This window comes from Larus michahellis, chromosome 1 (genome assembly GCF_964199755.1).
Source record: "Larus michahellis chromosome 1, bLarMic1.1, whole genome shotgun sequence".
NCBI classification, from domain to species: domain Eukaryota; kingdom Metazoa; phylum Chordata; class Aves; order Charadriiformes; family Laridae; genus Larus; species Larus michahellis.
Window position 1 is genome coordinate 52487849 of NC_133896.1, and position 21200 is coordinate 52509048.

Here is a 21200-nt window from a genome sequence, read left to right on the forward strand (position 1 = left end):
TATCTGTCTCGTCTTTTCTCACTGGCAACTACCATACTTTGACAGAGGAAAAACTGCTGCATAGCATCTTTGGGTCCCCAAAGCGCTCCTCAAAATTATCTTGTTTATCATATAGAAACAGAAATTGATTATAAGCAAAGGTAACTTAGTATTTGCCACTATGTTAACAGATGGATTTGCACAAAGGACAACTCTGCTCAATTAAAGTACCTTTGGCTAGACAAGTGGGTTCTAGTTACCTCCTAAGCTATGCAAACAGAGGATGCTATTCCAATTTAATTGAACTCTCAGTAATAAAAATATCCCCACCAAAACAATGGAAGTACAGTGATGTAATAAAGGGCTGAAGTTGGACCTTTAGGCCACTGAATTCACCTTCCCTTAGAAGTCAAAAGGGCTGCTGTACCTCTACCATTGAAGAGTGAACTCTTGTTATCAATTTAATACACTTGTTCAAGGAAAGCTTTATGTAAAAAAAGGTGACCTTGAAAGTTATCTTAGCCTCAAAGATTGCTAATCTAAATTCAACAGGAGCAAAGCAAACAACCAGGCCTTGCTACCATAGGTCAGAGCACATAATCTTCAAGAATAGCACAGCTTAAACTGATTTCCTAATTTGGCAGTTGCATCTTACAGTCAAGAGGTTGAATCATCCCACCTCAGCATTACCCCTTTAAGCTCTGTGCGTCAGGAAGAAGCTGTACAGACATCAGTACACTACAACTGGGTCACTAGCAAATGCATCAAGCATTTGAAACAACATGTCTTTCCCAAGTCTGATTCAGAACTAAGGAATTACAAGCACATACGGGAATTCACTGCAAGGCTGGGAAGCATGACAGTTAAAGGAATATTCATTCCTAAGTAAACACAATTAAGACAGTTTAGCCATCATCAAGCAAATCACTTCTGTGACTTTCTTAGTGTACTTAAAAATAAAGAACAAAATTACACAAATGCAAGAATTAGCATTACTTCTAATTGTTACTGAGTCATATTTACACATTTTACATCCTATTTATAGCCAGGCTGAATACCAGGCTGTTACGGAAACCCTGTAAACATTACATATATCAAACCTGTTATAACCAAGATCACTGGGGAGAGTGCAGGTGTAGAATAGAAAAGTCCTTAGAAAAGGTAGCTCTAAAAGACAGGCAGGAACTTGCAAAAGGGTTAGTTGGACATAAAACTACTCTTCAGGTGAACCCAAATTAAGATGTAATGACTGAAGAACTTGACAGAAATTAGCTAACGGTCAAACATTATAGTGATGACGCCCAAAGCCATAAGATTAAGAAAACAAACCTACCAACAAAAACACTAAGGCATTTTGTCTTGATCTGCCGCTACCCAGAGGACACTTAGTAAAGGCCTGTTAATGTTTCAGTCATTTCTAGAGTCAAGTCAAGAGAACTACATAAATATTTGAGATAAATTCTACTACATGCAATATATTTAGCAATTGATCTCAGAACTCACCAAACAGATGGGATGCGTTTTCAATTTTGTCCATGGTATCTGCAAGAGAAAACATTATTCTAAAGCAAAGTAAATATTAAAAATACAGTAAAAGAAAGTATTTGTTTAGAATGTGTTTTATGCATACAAATTATATGTGTAACTCCTGAACTCACAATAATACTACTTTCAAAATGTCGAGCTTATCTGAAAATCCTCTATAGTAGATTGATGCACACACACAAATTTATTTTAGGTGTTAAAAACAGAACTTCACAATCTACTTATTACTAAGCAGAAAACAGAAGAACAAAATAGAATCTGTCTCTTTAATACCAAGTTGTCAAGCATCAGAAAAAGCAACACTCTCTTCCACATTCCTTTAAAAGGAACGAAAATCCTTTTAAATTTAAAAGGAAAGAAAATTGGCCTACAAATCATTTTGGATGCCTGCGACAAAGCATCAAGTTCACTGCATTCAGAAAAAGCAGAATGATCTCCCATTACGAAAAGAAAAAAAAAGAAAAAACAAAAAACCCCAAAAGACTGAAGAGGTGCCAAAGTTTGACCAGATCATAAGTTCTGTCACAAACAAGTCATGGTTTCATTTCTTACTCTCATATTAGTATAATCTAGGAGAGATGATATACATTGCTTCAATTCTTAGCAGCCACAAGGAGCAAAAAAGCAACGTCTACTAGATTTAGAGTGTTTCCACATTTCCCAGAGACCACAATCCCTCAGAAAGACATTTTTGGAAACAGGAAAGGAACAAGATGGAAAGCGATAGAAAGAGAGGGGTAAAGAGAAGAAATAATACATAATAAAATAAAAAATAATTATAGTAGACTAATTACCATGGGCAAATACAAGCTTTCATCTCTACCCCTATTTCAGAACATGCAGGAATAAACTCTACTCAGAAAGAAAACCAAAACTTTTAAAGAAATCACTGCTTCTTTTCATTGTTTCCGTATGTATTTCATGTCATCACTTGAGAAACAAAAATTAGTAAGAAATTATTGCTGGTAGCACCTTTGTTTTTCTCTAAAATTCTAACAAGCACTCACCACAATTTTCTATTAATACAAAGCTGCTTGAAAGTTTACAGAGACAGAAGGAAAAAAAAAAAAAAAGACAGACTTGGCTAACTACCATTCCGGCACAGTAAAATACTCACCCTGATGGATGCCTTATTGCAAAAGACCTTGTTTATAGCAAGCCATGTTGGAAGATCCAGCATGTTCTGAAGCACCTCTTGATCCAGCTCTAAATTGGTCAGCTGACCTTCCCCCTTTAGTGTGCTCAGGTTGATCTTGTCAGGTGACAGATTTTTGGTGAACCTAAAAACAAACATGCACCTTAAGTAAATGCATATAAAGCAATCAGAGCTGTCCCACATATAGCTGGCAATTTAACTTCAAGCAATGGTCTGGGGGTGAGGAAATCATCTTAGGTTCTTAGGTACAATTTCACCCTGAAAAGAAATGGTGCGAGAGAACTGCTTTGTCCCTCTAAATTTTCACATCTCATTAACTCTGTTTACAAATACATAAACAAAATTAAATATATGATGAGTTATCTTCTAATTTGTCCATCACCCAGAATAACAAATCCTTGAACCAAAGTATTTAACTATTTATTTTAAACTATATAAGGTAGAAGTGAATCTATTTCACTCTTATTTGGTTTTTCAAAAGGACAAAAAAATAATCCAAACCCTCTACAACTTATACTGTCATTCTTAGAGTAAGCAGGAGTGGCTTAGAATTCACTCGGGAGGAGTAACAAAAAGCTACTCCTTATAAATAATACCTTGCTGTATATGTATACTTACAGTTAAAATCTTGAATGAAAAGTTTTATTTACAATATTGATTAGGTTTAGTCATAGAATTTCATAACCAATTAGAAAGATACATACATACGTATTTACACACACAGAACAGCATGGTGTATATAAAATATTGGATGAAAACTTGAAAGGTCAATCTGAAATACAAGGGTTAAAAAATGTAACTATTTAAAGAAGAACATATCCAATAAGTTTCATTATACGTCAAAAGGCGCTACGATTTGTGGATACAATAGAACAATCTACGTGACTGTGTCAAATGGTTCACGTACTTGGGAGATAACATGACAAAAATCATGGGTGCCCTACCCTCAAATCAACAGCTGTAGCATTACATCTACCACAAGCCGAAGAATAGGCTATACTTAACCACACTTGCATTCTGCCATGCAAAATTGTTTCTGCTCATGAATTGCATCTAATTTTAGAAGATTAGGTAGTAGCAAATACTACTGTTCGCATTACTCTTTGTGAGTTTTCCTGCCGAAATCTCCCCACGCTGATACTCTGCAGGCAGAGAGCACAGGGGTTTGTCTGTCCACAAGGATGGAACATGGCCCTGAAGCAAGGCCCCAGGAGGTGCCACTCCAACATTTCCTTCCCATTCAAGAGACCAATTTCTAACCGAACTGCTACAAGGTCATCATTAAGTCAGATACTCAGGGGGAACTTGCAGAAGAAGGTGAAGAAGGCTGGCAAGCTTTTTCCTCTTTAACGCTTTCCAAGTGTGGCCTGAAACACAGCAGGCGTTTTCTCAGTCCAACCATCTTGTGATGGTAAGCTTTGGAAACGCATTTTCCAAGCCTGACAAAACGCAAACGTCCATATTACCATTCCTACGAAACATTCAGCCACATGTCATAAACTTACAGAGTTTCATCACCTGTCAGTTTAATCACACAGAGGAGCTCTCAAAGATCAAGACATCTGGGGATGGAGGCATACGGGGGAAGAAGCTTGTTCAGAATTAAAAGTTCAGTTGTTTGGTGGTTTGGGTTTTTTTACTATACCAAGTCTGAAATTATTCAGGATGCATTTGCAAATAATACCAGACACATTTCTTATGATAGAAGTGTTGCAGTTGTTTCTGTATTGCTTAGAAGGAATGAGCTTTGATTCGTCAATAATATATTTTAACAATTTTAGCATTAAGAATATGTTAAGATAAAGCTACTGACAAATATATTTTCCTTGGCAACAAATATACTTCTAAATGCTCCATTTAGAAAAATTATGAGGGGAATAAAGGACTTAAAGTTATTTCATTTTCTGGTGACACTACTTTGTTCCTTTCAGCAAGACAGAGTAATGAGAAGAGCTGGATAACCTGCCTCAGCAAAACATTCCTTCAGTAACCACAAAATATGAAGCCTCCTGTCTCAGAAATCATATTGACAAGTTTCATCTGACTCGGATAATTTAAATTCCTAGAAGAAAAAGAAGCACGTATTGAATGTTTTCAGTCACAGCATAGTATCTCTCACTCTTGACTTTCCAGATGAGGGTCAACATAAGAATCACAAAGTGGTGTCATTTAAAGTCACATTTATACAGCGAATGCCAAAACATTCTGCCATTACACACACAGAGTCTCCTGAGACTCACGTTTTGTGGAAGAAGTCCCCCTCGGGGTTCCCTGTTGCTATGCCACACCAGGAATGCCACTTAACTTGGAGACAGATCTAACCATCATCTTGGTCTCAACTGCAGACACATCATGGTGAAACCCAGAAGACCTACAGGGACGGGTTTCCAAACTTCACAGCAAGAAAGACACAAAATACCATTAAGAAGAACACAGACAACAAAGCCAATCTTGAGTAACTTCCGACATCCTTCAAACAGACCAAATAGGAGACAGTCCCTCCCAACAAGGAGGAGGACAGGGAAAGCAATCTCAACAAGGAGCATCATTCTCCCCACCCTCCCATTTCTACATTTTTAAAAAATTCTTCTGAGAGCGTTGCTTTGAATTTGTTACCTCTTCGGCAGTCAGCAAAAGGAAAAATGCTCTGAGTGCTGCTTCATTCAGCACAGACCAACATAAGAGGATGTCCACCTGTAAGACTACACCCTTCACTTCCAAGAGTCACAGAAAGAAACTCTTAACAGGTGAGTTGTGAGAAGGTATTTCAGGTGTAGGTACTTCTGGCAGCAGATCTCTTCATTCCACTTCCACGGCTGAAATGTGACTGATGAGTGGATGGTGAGGAGACGGGGGTACTTCCCTAAAACCCATAGTAACTTCACAATATACAACAACCACATCTGCTTTTTCTGTCTGCTTAGTCCACAGCCAATTTTCCACTGAGGATGCCAACACTTTATGTTTCAGTGCCAGTTGCCTGCTCCTTCAACTCAGTTGTTCCATAAAATACACTTTCGTTTGTCTGTTGAATCTTTTGAGCACTTTAGAACCATTTCATACTATTTGATATAATAGGAAAACCTTTTAGTTTTATACCGTGACCCCTAACTTAAAAAACAAAAAATGAGAAGCTGGCCTCTTTGGGCAGCTAGGCCTGCAAAACACAATGTAATCATACCCATTAGAATTTACAAGAATGCAGATCTTCATGCATAAAATTAAAAGAGCAGCACAACAAAAAAAAGAACAGCATTTTGAATTAAAAATATTTTAAAAAGCCTTAGGGCAACCACAACTCTCCAAATGGTATTGTTCCAGGATCCCATGGTACATCAGACGGGGCCATGGCCCACTGAGTGCTCTGACTTTTCTTTCTGGTGTGCTTCGCATTCAGCCAACAGAAACTCAGGGAGAAGATTTACCACGGACACACTGATGCGTGTCTAGAGCAATTTCTAGTGAACTTGACATGAGTTGGTATAAACAGCACTGACAAAACTGTTACCCAGATAAAATCTGCAATTTAGTATTTTAATGCCATTAACTTTTAATTTTATTATTAAATTAAATGTTATTCTAAATGTTCTGGTGTTGGAGACTTTCTGATATTTATTGCCAGGCAAAACCTAAGGAGGAGGCAGCACAGCTTTGGAAGTTGTCAAGTTATCTCTGTATCTAAAGTACTACCATGTCTCTTAGTCAGTACTGTAACCTAGAATGCTTAACTGCTTGAACTTTGAGAAATTATTACCCTATTGTATTTATGATACAATTTTTCATGTAAAGCAGAGACATACTGCCGAACAAGTTAGGGCAGAATCATGTAATTCTGAGTAGGTAGTAACTAGAAACCTTCGATCATTTAATGATGTTTCTTGATTAGAAATCTTTGATTGGGGAAAACCATTCAAAACCTCTCTATGAGCTTTTCATATAACTACTCAGAATTAAAAATGTCACCAACTTCATGACGTGCACACATTCTTTTCTCTGACTTGGCACAAACAAACAGCTTCCCCCAGCCTGCCATTTGTTTCTTACCCCGGTGTTCATTCTTTAGAATGAATTAATTACTCCTTAAAAACTGGGTCGAACTGGGAGCAGAGGTCTGGACAACAGGGCCATTTCCCTGCACAACATCCCATGAACTTCTGACTGATACTCCTTTTCTAGGAAACCGAGTGTTAATACTCACTCGGTACTAGAAGTGAATAAAGCAGAACAGAGAAAAGTAAAAAGGAAGGGCGAGAGGAACAGAAATAAAGGACATGGTTGAGTTCACCAAAGCTTTCCATTACACTGTTTTGCTGCGGCCATAAGACATCATTGTTATTGAGGCAATACAGACTTGGTTTGCTAATACCACAAGACATTCTTAGCAAAACTGTTTTCACGGATTTAGTTTCCATTTCACAAGCTACCTGTCCTTTCTCAAAATATACGATTTGAGGTTTGAAATACTATATCCGATAGCATGAATTTCGATTCAGTTTTAATATTCAATTCTGTAAGGTAGATTAATGCTATAAAATATTTTACACTTTAAATGGAAGAATCCAGAAATAGGAAGTTATCAATATCACAAGCAACCTGACATAGCCTGGGAAAATATATATACACATACATGCATGCACTAAGGACTACTATGCAGTTAGATAGTTGGTTCAACTTTAATTTACAGAGCACAGACTAAGAGTTTAGTGAAAAGTAAAAAGACCGCACAATAACAGCACAACAGTAAGAATCCTATGTGGACTAGTAAGTTACAATCATTTTATTTTATCAGAACCACAACAGTTCTTTTAGTTCTTTTCTCTCTAAAACAACTAAAAATCTGCAAAGAAGGAAGATGCATTTTTTTTCCTTGCCTGAAATGTTTATTTTCTAAAGTTTTGCTTGTGACAGTGCAGGCTTGGAGCTCTGAATGGAGCACTCCACCATGCTTGCAGAGAAGATGACCAACAGTGAACCAGAAACAAAAAACAACCAAAAAACAGTAGAGAAGACAGGAGGAAAACGCTCCTCTGAAAGCACAAGCTTATGGTTCATAAAACGAAGGCCACAGACCACATGAAGCTTAGAGCAGTGCTCCACAAAGGTTTGGGCAGGGTACCAGATGCCTTGACAAGTTTGTCAACAGAAACTCCAACCTCTGGATTTAACAGAGAAATAGCAAACTCCGGATTTCATTTGGACACAGGATTCTCAGCTGTTTTGCATATCTGCTGAACATCCAATCTCTTCCACCTGGCTCTACCATGTGCCTCCCCTGCTTTTTAAATAAAATTCCTTCAGTGATTTGATCCTACATATATGTTCTAAGCATGACAATTAAATTGCAATATGTGCCACATGTCTTGCTTATCTTCTTGTTATGAACTAGAACTCCTTAAGAAGATACATGGTTCAAAACTGGCACTGAAGAAGGGAAGCATGACCTACCAAGCACTGGCAACTGCATCAATAATAAAACAGCAGAAATGGAACAAAGACAATGTGTTTTTTCCCCTGTTTCACCTGGCTGAACCGTGTTATTAGATCACTAATGAACTCTATACAATTTCTGAAGCAAGAAAAACAGTCTTTTTTTCAATTGAGTTTCTGAGGAAGATACTGGCTTCCCATGACTCCAGGTAATACAGAGAAGGAGGTCTACTATCATGCTGCTCGCTGCACCACTTCAAATTCTAAGACTTCATGTTTAAAGAGAAGAGGAACAGAACTAACTCTCTGTCAAATCTGCTACAGAAACACAGCACTGGGATCACCAGAGTGTTTACCCTTATGAGTGAGTTCCTCCCATCCGGTGTAACACCAAAAATCAAAGCTGATTTTCAATAACTGGTTTGATCTGAAAAAAAAAAAAGTCTAAATCCCTCCCACCTTTAAATAAGAAAAAAACCAAAACCACAGCAAATAGCATGCTGCAGCCAACATAACCATTTCCTCTTGTATTTTCTTTCCTGTAGACAGACGAAACATCAGTGTCTCAGGAACAAAACATCACCTGCAAATACTAAGTTCAGGAGCACTGCTATACTTTTTCCCATGGCAGCAAATCATTAGTTAAGTACAAAGTACCAAGATGCCTAGGTCTATTTAGATGGCAGCAAGTCCTAGGTGAGGAAAAGACAGACTCCATAGGTTAAAAAACAACTCTACATACCAGTAGCAATAAGCACAATGACACTTAGAAGAGTTCTTAGTTGCCTTCCCTTCTTGATCCAGGTATGACAGGAGAGAAAAGAAAAGGTGAGAGAGACTACAGTCATACAGGATTAAAGATTTAGCTGCCGTTAAGTGAAGGGCAGACAGAATAAAGACAGACTTTATAGAAACAACTGATCGACCTCTGTTGAAAGAGTGAGGCAGTAATGAAAATTTTGCATGGATGTGATAGACCAGGGAAAAAAAAAAAAAAAAAAACAAATACGAAAAACAAAGTTCTGTACAAGATGTCAATTTTAATTCTTTAGACCTATGAAACAAGGTTAGAATCAAGCAACTGGTATCTTCTCTTAGTACTTTAAAAAATTTCAGTACTTTAAAAAACTTCAACCAAAAATCATCACAAAAGCTGCACAAAAATTAACTTTACAGTAAAGGCTTAGGATTAGTAGAAATTGCTCAGAAGACCACAAGAGCAACGATATCTAATATGTCCAAACGACATCCAGAAATCCAGAGGCCCTGAAAATATTTAGTAATGCCCCAGAAAAAGTTGGTGAACTGCAAAGCAACAAACCTTTTGAGTGAATCCTGGCTGTCCTAGGGATGTTCTACTTTTAATGCAGTGTATTTAAGCAGTATTTTAACCAGCAAGAAATCATTAGCTATGGTTTATGTATGATTTGGAGTAAATGACTTTTAGCTCCACAGGCTGAGTTAAAATGTGTAGAAGTTAACAGGTAACATTAAAGTCACATTCATCAAGTCTACAGAAAACTGACCTTCTCAGGAACCCGAGCCATCAGCAAATGGCTTTGCAGCAAGAGCTGACTCATTGATGATGCAAGATACTGAACATCTGAAGACATAATTCATGGGAACTACTGGGTTCTAAGTGAAAGATAAGCTTTTAGGAAATAAAGCTGGAAGGTAAGAGAAAATTGATGAAAAACCGTCTGGGATACATGAAGGTTAAAGTACTTCTACGTATAAAAAATGAACGGTAAGTAGTACTAAATATCACCACAAGATATGATGGCATGCCCTTATCTTGGACACTATATCCATTTTTTAAAATATTAAAACTAATTTAGAAACAGAGAGGATAAACAAAAACATTAATAACAAAGTAATGAATACTGCACAAGAAGTTAACTGGATGCTCGTTTATCTTAACACAAAGAACAAAACCACATGAAAATAAAAGAGAACATATTTAAAGCCAGTAAAAGGAAACACTCATTGCAGAACACTTTAATGCCCATGAAAGCATCAGGATAGCCTACAGTACCAAAATCAAAATCTTAAAAGAATTATAAAAAAAAAATAAAATTAAGGCACTTGTGGTAGGGTTTGTAATACCTTTTATGCCTACAACACAGGAAGATTAACCAAACACACTCTGACACATAAATACTTAAATTCTTTACTTAAGAACATTCACGGTACATTCAGCTGAAAATAAACACTTGTGAGGATAAATTTTAATATTTCTGGACACAAAAAACTCCCACCAACAATGGCACTCTCACAGTCTGCACTAGGAAGGGAGCACTGCCACAGCACTGTAAAATCTCACCTCCACTCGGTAACCAGTAGTTAAGTCTATAGTGGACATAACTTTGGTGGTCTGAGAGGCTGTCCTCAGCCATTATCCAGAAGTCATCTGCATGAGCAATGCTGCGTCCTGCACAGATTCCCAAATACCATGCAGTTTCCTCCCAAGAAGCCCCTATCCATAAAAGAACTGCAAGGGCTACCATCTCCTCATTCGGCAAGCTACAGGGAATCACAGGGGACTCCTAAATGGCAATACCAACTGCGGCAGCTACACCTGCCACCAGACTTTTCAAGTACACCCCTCACTACCTGTGATACCGGACTGGCACCTTCTTACACCCTCCAACATCAAGTTGTACAGAAGAAGGGTATCACCGCTTTACCCATGGGTACTGTGGGCACCCCACACAAATGCCTGCATGCTCTACTTAATCACACCTTGAACTTCTGCAGAATTGTCAGGTGTGTATTTGGTGGCTGAGTGCAAGATGGAGAACCCTGCATGGAGAGGACCTGCATGATCTGCTGGACAGCATCTTGTGAAGATGCTCACAGGCCAACCCTCAGAAACATGACAGGACATTCTCCTGTTTGCACACCCAGCCTGGACCTACTGCTCTCAGCTGGCCACAAGTTATAGCACACTGGACAAGTTCAAAACACTACCTGCAACCCTACAACTTCAGGTGGGACTTTTCAGGCTACTATACAGGACCTGAAACATCTAACACTCACCAGCCTTCTGAGTTATCATAGTCCAAAGACAGATCTCCCTTTCCAGGCAAATCGCTAATTAGGACCCTGACTCAACAACCAGCCCATACTTGTGTAACACGTCTGGTGGAGTGCCACACCACCCCCCTTATCTCTCCCATCCTAGGAGGTGGAGCGCTGAACAGTACATCTGCTTTGCTGATGCTTCAGAAATAATTGCTTCCATTTCATCACAACACAGAAGGACTTCAGCGTGGACTCCTACCCTAGGTGAGCTCCTAAAGACAGCTTAATACACTCACCCACTCACTCTAAGACCCATTCCATACTGCCTCAAATACTGACATCCCCACCAGCTCTCCTGACAGTATATAAAGCTTATCCCAGTTAATTCTGTAATAATACATACAGGAAATTATTTTCTATTTGGAAAAACTATAGTGGTTGCTCTTTGGGTACAGGCAGAACTGAAACAGCTGCTGTCATCAGTGGCTATTATCTAATTATGTGTCATGCAGCAGATCTGCGCAGACATAGCCAAGCACTGTGCATAAATGAGGAGCTTACACTGCATGAATGATAATCATCTTGTAAGTAAAATATTGCTCAAAAAATTTCTCTTTCATTTATGATGAATCCTCACACAGACCACTATAAGTTTTTCTATTCTATGAGGCTTTTCACATATCACTTAAACAAGCATAAAAATGGTCAATATTATCAAACCCCAAAAACTTGTTTCAAACATGGCAATTCTATGCTCAACAGACCTTAATGCATACATTGAGTACAAGATAACAAAATCCTTAATATACTAAACCATATGCGGCAAGGTATATGCAACTTCCACGTTGCAGGCAGCAAAAATAACAACTTGAGAATTTGCTTATACTTGATAACTATTAAATTCCACTCAAAATACAGCATTCTATACCCAATGCAAAGAAAAGCCACCTGATGCAAAATAATTTTACAAATTTAAAATCAAGAACTAATGGTGCAGTAAAAAAGCACAACAACATCTGCCTTCTGGAAACTGCATCATTTATTTATGTGACACTAGCAGATATCTTCTTGTGAGATCTGATCAGTTGGCATTACAAAAATAATATTTTTCTATAAGAAATTAACTATAAGGACTATTTTAGTTTAAAAAAAAAAATCAGCTATTCTCTTATGTAAGCTAGGTAAAAAGCTTACCACTCCCTCAAATATCTATCAATACAGAGATGATAAACATGAAGTTACGAAAAGGAATTAAGGAGGTGTAAATGGTAAACAGCAAAGGTCAAATAGCCTAAAGATATTGAGAAACGATCTAGAAGATTACATTTAGAAAGTACACGTAAAGGTATGTTTATAATGGGATTGCTGATTTACTTCACAAACCAGTTTTGCAAATTTAGTTTAGGGCTTTAAAAAAAAAAAACAAAAACAAAAACTGAAACACATAGCTGCATAGCAAACAATTATTTTTTGCAGAATTCTAAGTTACAAAAACAAACAGGAGAGAAAACCCAATTAATATTTTCTAGAGCTTATTTAACTCGCGAATTTATACAAACGCATACCACCTCTTACATTTACTCTACAAAGGTGGGAGAGGGGAAGTTACCTGAGGGCAAGGTATTCAGACAAAAGGCCCCTATTCCTGGTGAAAGCAAGTGGTCAGTTGCCACGGCTTCTGAGAAGCTTCTGGTACTCATTTTGGTAGTAAGGATATTCGCAGCAAACCAATCTCCACCAGAGCCAGCTGGGATCGCTGCAGGGAACGGGACACAGGGGACACACAAGGGATCAAGTTCAAAGGGAAAAAGGAGTGATACAATAATGTAAGAGAGTTTTAGCTAATGATAACCGCAGTTACAACAGTTTGTTACACATCACGACATTATTGAACTAAAAAGGAAACAGACCTGGGTAAAATGCTAGATTCCCCATGAGAACGTCCCTTGCTGTCTAATACTACAATACTGCAGCCACATTTAAATGAACAGCTTATGGAGAAAATTTTAATCATGCAGAAAAGGTCTATATAATATAGCCAAATGGTTTCAGAGATACTCAGTAAGTATATTTGGAATGTGAGAAGATAGCACGGAGATGCAGCATAAGAGGTTTTTAGTTTATTTTGAAATGGGAGGCAACTTTCCAGTTTTATTTTGCCTATCCCGAGATTTCTCAGCCAACATTATTTGCACCTATTCATTAATTTCCTATTCATTCTACTCTCAACTTCACCTATTCAAAACCCACACTAAAGAAACATGACTCTACAGGACTTCTTGGATTTGTTTTTGTATTTGGGGTGGTTGCTACAGAGACCTGCACACATTTGACATTCTGATTTTGCAGGCTATGAAATTTTAGTACATTAAGCTTCTCAAAAACTAAAAATTAGAACATTTAATTTGGCAAACCATGTGGTAATTTAAAAAAAAAAAAAGAAATTTTTTGTTAACTGTCTTCACTTTGAAAAGATGCCTCAGCCTAAACATAATTCATTCCTACACTTTTGCCCGTTGGGGTACAATAAAATCCAGGCATTTGGACAGTGCCCTTGGCAGGCAATTTGCCAGGATATTTGAACAACGTGTAGGAGATTTATCACTGAAGTGAATTACAGATACCTATTTACAAATTATTCTTTTTCTCAGGCCTCCAGCAATATGAGCAACTACAACATGAAAATTGTTCCAGAAGTAAGCAACCATGTAACTTCCAGATTCCTGGATAGCTGGATCACAAAGTTGCTTCCTTGGGAGTCAGGTAACAGAAGAAACCAGCTTCTGAGAAAATAAAAGCTCTGGTATTCTCAAACTATATGGCAAGCTGCATGGCAGAGCTGCCACAAAATCTGTGCTGGGGGCACACTTCACAGAGCAAGGCTCCTATGCCGACGCAAGGGAGCCTGGAAGTATTAAAAGCCACAGCTTGAGTTGAAGTTCTTTTCTTACTTTCCTCTCCTGTTACTTCTCACGAAAAGAGGAGAGAATGAAGAGATCTGAACCTTGGTAGGCATCAGCTCCACAAAGGCATACAGAAGAACTCCTGTGGGAGCTACCAGACTGAGAAACCTGGGTTTCCGCACAAGTAGCTGAAACTTAGATATGTTGTGTAATTACTTGTTAGCAATTATTCTCATGATTTGCAAAAAATCTGTAAAACACATCACTTCATGTAAACCTTTCTCATTCCATTAATGTTTCATCAGAACTTATCTAATCTCCTTTGTCCAATTTGCTTGTAGAAAGCAGAAAATAAAACAAAATACGCTTTAACAAGCGCCTCTCAAAGTTATTTAGTACATACTTTTATATCTCTTTGATATATAAAAAAACAAAAAACACCAAAACACCAAGACTCCAGCAGGAGAAATACCAAATTTTAAAAGAATTGTACCTGTGGGCTTTGTTTTGATTCTTACATGCTCCGTAATCATTCGAACACAAGACACAATTTTATTCCTCACAGGCTTTATTTAAATATCTTTTTTCCACGAGAATGCTTCACACTAGCATATCAGCTACTTGAACACAAAGTCATCTTCAACATCATTTTCATTCTGAAACTTATTTCCCAGTAAAAGTATTCTAAGAATCGTTTAAAGAAAACAATTGCATACTATACAACTAAAATGCTGATGATCAATTCCTGGTGATTCTGATTTATTATGTATGTATAAGAGTTGTCTGACTTCAACAAAGCCTCAGCAGAACTTGAATTGTAGAAATAAAATGTCTGCAGAATCAGCACCCAGATTTATAATAGATTTGCAAAAATAATGTAAACCAAACTGAAAACTATAAGTCAAATTCTGTGAGGTTATTTTATTAACCCAAATGCTACTGAAAGCTTAAGAGAACTTTCTGAGATGTAACATAAGATTTAATATTAAATCTTACTAAATGTCATGATTAAGAATTCTATCAGCAAATACATTATTGCTGGTTTATATCCAAAATACCTTTATAACTTCATAAAGCACCTCAGCAATTTCAGTTTGGCCTTTTGGAAGATGTTCTGTTACAGAAGCTTAAAATGCAATATGATGCATGAAGCTACTAACAGAAATAGAAGTGAAAGATTTTTATTTTTGTTGAAAAAAGCATTTATTGATTCCTTTTTGCTCATCAGAGCACTACCAACACATTCACACAGACGAAAGTCTCCACTTACATACAAAAAGTATTGAATTTCAAACATAAGGGAATTTAAGAAATACAGGATTACAATGAAACTTTAAATTGCTCTTTCTCCTTATTCTTTTCTGCTGTCTCAAGCAGTTCTGCTTTACTACCTGTCCTTTTTCAGACTCGTTCTTTCACTTGGTGCACCAGCCTTTGTTTATGACAGGCATTACGCTCACGCTTTCCATAAGCATTCAGATTCAACGTAGATTCATTCAGAATAATGTAGACTGTTACATCTACATGGTGTTTTACAATTTTCCCACACACTACACAAGCCAATAAAGTCGGTTACATGGAATACACTCTGTAAAATCTTCAGTACAAAGAAAGAGAGGAGCTGTTTTATGCTTCTTCTAGGAAAAGTACATACTTTGTGTTCTTTGACTGGCTAAAAGAATTGGATAACTTTCACAAAACTAGAGTGACATAGACGTGGAACACACAAAACTGAAAAGAAGCAAAAATTCTACTTCCTTTGCTACCAGGACAAGTTTCAAAGTTCATCCAAACAATTTTGGTCATTTAGTTACAGGAAGGAACGTGCCCATTCTGGCCAAATAAAGGAGTTATATTCATAGATCCTAAAAGGAGTCACTTCAGATCTCTCGCAATGGCAACATCCCTCACCAAACAGGCATGTCTTACTGGTATAAAAGCAGGGTGATAGGCAGCTCAAATATTTAGGTAGGACGTGTATCGATGAAGTTGTACCAGATGATGTAGAATATCACTGTTTATAGCAGGATCGGCTGATTCCCGATATCCATACAATTAGCATGATATTCTTTGTAAAACTAATCTTCATACGTATTTTAGAATGATTTCCCAACTGTGACGTGAAAAAAATTGACACAAAGTTTACTGAAATTTTCTTTTATTGAAATCTGAGTATTTTTACATCTATTGCTTCAGGTGAGCAAAAGCAGAGAAAGTCTAAGTTCACGCAGAACATTAACTAATGACACACACTGAAAACAATCTGGGTTTCTGCCATAGCAAACACTTTTAGACCTCTTACTGTTTTCTTTGTGAAAACAGCAAATAAGATTCAAACAAAGAACGGGATTTTTGAAGTTGAAGTCTGTGTTATCATTGGTAAACTTAAGAGTTAATATCTAATTGAGACGAGGAATGTCATATTCAGTGAGGCTAGTTAACTCAAGGTAGAGGCAAAGTTTGCAAGCTTTCCTTCATGCTTTTAGATGTATTTTGATAAACAAAACTGTTTTTCACAGAAAGGCAGGAATATTGCAGATACTTACACAGAAGACTCAGACCACTCATTAGCTAGAAAGGGAATTTCAGTCAATGATACTAAGAGCCAAAACCAAAAACAACCTGCAAAAGCCCTTATTCAAGTCTGTGTAAGTAATATCTGATCTCTGTTGATAGCTTGGATCCAAACAATTCAAGATTCAAATCCCTATGGTGTAGATGATTCCCCTATAACCACAGAGAGTGTAATAATCGTGTTCCTACTATTGTGAACTTGCGTAGTGCAATCTAGAGTCCTTCCAAAAAACTTTAACACCATTGTTTTACACACTTGTCTACAAAGTCTAACTGAGGAAAAAGAAGTAACACCAAAGGGTATCTGCTATTATCATAGCAAAGCAGTGCACAGAAAACCTTGCAAGAAAAGGTGCTGTGCAATACAAAACCTCTCACTCATGAATAATGTAACAGCACATATGAAGATTCAACTCAAGTTTAAGTTCACTGGGGAAGACCTGGACAGTAAGACCACATGATCCCAACACTACACAGAAGACTCCAAAGCACAGTGTCTCATTCCTACTTTTGTAAAGGATAATGCCACTATCCAGATACTTGTTTCATTTTAGGGCATGTCTATTACAAAATAAAGACGTTCCACCATCGGCATTCACAAAATACACACACAACACAATATGGAGCTGACAAAAATTCAAGCCTCCAAATGACCAGCTCATCTCTTCAGCTTAGCAGTTAGCATTTGGTTTCATATCCTATGCCAAGCACCACATAATCCGAAGAACAAAAAAAAAAAAAAAAAAGAAAAAAGTATTTTCTGCCCCTCCCCTCCCTCCTTATTTTCTTCCACAGCCTTGGAGATGAGCAACGCATATTGAAGGCAGAGGACATAGCTTATGTTTTAAGAGTTTTTAAAAGACTCTGAGAAAGCTAAAAACTCATCACCACATCCTGACATTAAGATACATGTTTCTTACAAGCTGAGTAAATAAACTCTGCTACTTTCACTGTTATTAAGCTGTAACACAGCAATAAGAAAAACCTTTTAGAAAGGTAAAAAGTCATTTAGATACCAAAACTGTTCCAAAATGCAGTTTGGGTCATCTTCTTGTTCTCAGACCTTAAGGACTCATATCCGGTTAAAAATTTCCCTAGCTAACAAATGTAGAATGATATGGCTCCTTCACAACACCAGTGTCTGTATCAGCATATCTAAAAGCACTGTAAATTGATAAATGGAAACTATACTGCTGAATGACACAACGCTTTTAAATTTGCATATACAGTATCTAGATTATAAGAAAGCTGAAAATTGCTAACACATGAGTAACAGATATTGCAGCAATCTTCATAACAAATATTGCTAAATCAATGATGATTTGGAGGAGCTGGACAAGATGACCCCCAGAGATCCCTTCCAACCTCAACCATTCAGCAATTCTGTGATTTGTGGCAAAAAAAGTACTTCTCTGTAACTGAAGGTACAAGTTCATATCTTCTGTTTGTTCTTTGAAGTACATATTAGATTTGGCTTTGTTCAAACATAAAAGAGAAACACAGTCATCAAAACTGAAAGTAAATCTAGATCACAGGACAATTCTTTCCACTATTCCTTTATTATATATAGGCTTCAAGTACATTTTAATCTTGCCACTTACACCCGCTTTGCTGAAGATGACAAACAGGCATCAGTTTTGAGGAACTATGAAAATTGTAGAACAGGAACCAATATAGTAATAGAATACAAAGTGAAAGTGTCCTTTGGCACCCTCTGTATTACAGGAAATTCCTTATGTATTTGGCTCCAGACTGAAATAAAACACTGTGTGAAGCCTACCTTAACCACGTTCTTATAAAACATATTAAAGAAAATCCTGAAATAAAGAACAACATTATCGCTTTTGTTGAAAAGCCAAGTTCCTGAAATGTAAAAAGCCACCAGATTTACAGGTGCTTGTGTCACCTGAATTCTATTTTCTTGTGTAACCAACTTCTGCAACCGCTGAAGCACCAGTTCTGCAGGGAGAAAAGATACTATCTGATCATGTGATTAAGAACACCCATAATAAGGGACTTAATAATAACACTGCCTATATTTTAGGCAGCAAACACACTCTTTTAATGTCAACATAGTGTGGATCATGAGACTCAACTTCAACCTGCAAACCTCGGATTGTTAGATATATCCCACAAGCTTTTTAAAAATGATGAAACTTGTCACAATCGATTCACACAGTCGTACTGAATAAGCATTATCACATCACTCAAGAAAGCAAACACAGATTTTTCAACATTAAAAGATACTTAATTCTCACCTAGGTTTATTTGAAAAAAATAGACAAAACCCAGCTCATGTCACTCATGCCCAGTTGCTAGACACATTTTAGACTTTAACTTGTAGCACAGAGATTAGAGTTCACTTCTCTTTACACACAGCTTGCTAAACAGCACTATAGAAAGTGAGCTGTTACCAGTCAATTAAGTCCAGTGATTCCATGCACATTTCTGCTCAGAAAACTGACTCCAGGCTGATGACATCTTCATGTTGCATTTCCATTCTCACAGTGCTCAGTTATTTTCATGGGAAGGCAAGATTTCTTTACCAGCCTTCCCAGCTACAAAACTCATGAGCAAGGTGGGAGAAAAAAAATATTCTATTACATCATCTTCAGTGGATAGATAGCAAAGGATTTGGAATGAGAATTTTGTTTTCCTTGTGCATCACCAACAGATTAGTCAAACGACAATCTGTCCTTTCATTTGATTCTATTTATTAGCACGGATTAAAATAAATACCTTTCAGAAATACCACACAAAATTAGAATAAAACATTTTGAAAAGATGAGCAAATAAGGAATATTTCAGGTTATATTTTTTAATTTACAAAAGTAAGCTCTGAAGAACAACAACACCACTGTGGTATCATGACAAATCAAGTACCTAATAGGTTTTCCTCTCTCTTTGGGAGAATCGTAATGTGGCTTTTTGAAATCGCATCAATCAAACTGTGTACTTTCTGCAGTTTTTCCCTCCTTTTCTCCACGCTGACAGCTACATTTTTCAGTAGGGTGGGGTTTTTTTGTTTGTTTGTTTTAACCCACGAGGCATGTTAGATACGATTCCAGTCACCCAGAAAACGCTGAACTTATTTCATCCTTTGCCGAGCACCGGAAGGAGCATCTCTTTTGTTAACCCGGCCTCACCTGCGGCTGCCACAGCTGGGATGTCGCCAGCAGACCTGCAAGGGCACAGGCCGGGCTCCCACAGCCCCCGCCACCACCAAGCCAAAGGGTGTAAACCCCCCCCGCCGCCGCCGCCTCTGCATTAGGACGGGGTTGGGGATTTTTTCCCCCCTTTCTTTTCCGCGCTCCCCCTCGCACACCTCCTCGCCCCCCGCGGGCTGCCCTGGGGGCGCCCCGCGGCCCCCGTCAGCGCCCTCACCGAGGGGCTGGGCCGCCGCCTCCCAGGGAAGCGGGGGGGACGCGGGCCCACTGCCGCGGCAGCCCCCGCCCGGCTCCGCTCCGCTGCGCGGCGGGCCGCGGGGGCGGCCAGCGTCTGCCCGGCGGGGAGGCGACCGGAGCCCGGCGGTGACTCACTCGGTGACTCCCGTCTGCGCCAGGCAAGACCGGAGCCCCCTCCTCGCCTCAGGCGAGCGCCTGCGCGCCGCCGGGCACCGAGCGAGGGGGCTAGGGGCCATTCAGGCGGCTGTCACCGCCGGCCGCCCCCTCCGCCTCCGCACAGTCACCCCGAGGAGGGGGCTCCCGCTCCACGCTCCGCGGGCTGAATAAAGCCCGGTCCCCCCAGCCCCGCAGAGGGCGCCGGGGGCCGCTCTCCGCCCGGAGCCGGGAGCTGCCGCCGCCCCCCTACACACCCCGCCGTCTCCCCCGGGGCACGGCGCCCCACTGACCTGGAGAGATGCTTCAGGATCTGCTTCTTGATGATCCCCGCCATGGTGTCTACCGGCCCGCGCCCCTCACGACGACCGGCCGGGACCGGGGACGCGCCTCATCCCTCCGCCTCCCCCTGCCCGAGGCGGGGAGAGCGCCGGGAGCGGAGCCGCCGCTGCCGCCGCTCGCCCTCACTCAGCGCCCGCCGCCATCTTGGCTGCAGCATCGCCTAGTGACGGGGGGCGGGGGCGGCGGCGGGGCGGGCACGGGGAGGGTCGGAACCGGAGCCACCGCCCCGAGCGGGGAGCGGCAGCGCCGGGCGAGGCGGAGGCGGGTCACCTGCTCCCCTCAGCCTGCAGACCCCCGGGAAGGGACCGCCCCCGCTGCCCGCCGCAGCCGGCGTCCTCCTGCTAAGCGCCGTCATCCCACTCCTCAGCGCCCGCAGCCTCTGTCCTGCCCGGGCCGCGCCGCCGCCTTTTCTCCGCGCTTCGCCGCCTGCTGCTTCTTTCCTCCCTCTTCAGCCTCCCGATCTGCAAAACTCTTTGCCAGCGCCAGTGTCCCTGCCTGTGGCTCCATGCCTCAGCCCGCCCGTGGAGCGCGTCCCTCGTGGGCCCGGCCTCTGCCTCCCCTCAGAGCCCCGCAGGCCGTGTGACCGGCACCGGTTGTTGCTGTTGTTGAAAATCTGTTACAAAGTGCCACTAAAAGGTGTTATGTCTAACAAAAACAACAACAACAAAAAAGGATCTAATAGGTAGCAAGAAT

General features: G+C 39.7%; 1 protein-coding gene across 3 annotated transcripts in view; it reads right to left on the reverse strand.

The window, feature by feature from the left end:
* BLTP3B (bridge-like lipid transfer protein family member 3B) overlaps nucleotides 1–20672 on the reverse strand; it is a 59412-nt gene extending 38740 nt beyond the window's left edge. For 2 of the 3 annotated variants that reach the window (XR_012585595.1, XM_074575818.1), the window contains exons 1-3: nucleotides 20459–20672; nucleotides 2642–2804; nucleotides 1483–1521 (exon numbers count right to left, since the gene is read on the reverse strand). Coding sequence is in view for 2 of the 3 variants with exons in the window: in XM_074575818.1 (XP_074431919.1) it covers nucleotides 1483–1521; nucleotides 2642–2804; nucleotides 20459–20502 (246 nt within the window). In the remaining variant the exon portion in view is untranslated. Of the gene's footprint in view, nucleotides 1–1482; nucleotides 1522–2641; nucleotides 2805–12740; nucleotides 12888–20458 lie in introns of all 3 variants that reach the window. The other variant, XM_074575826.1, reaches the window with a different exon arrangement.
* Nucleotides 20673–21200: the final 528 nt, after the last annotated feature.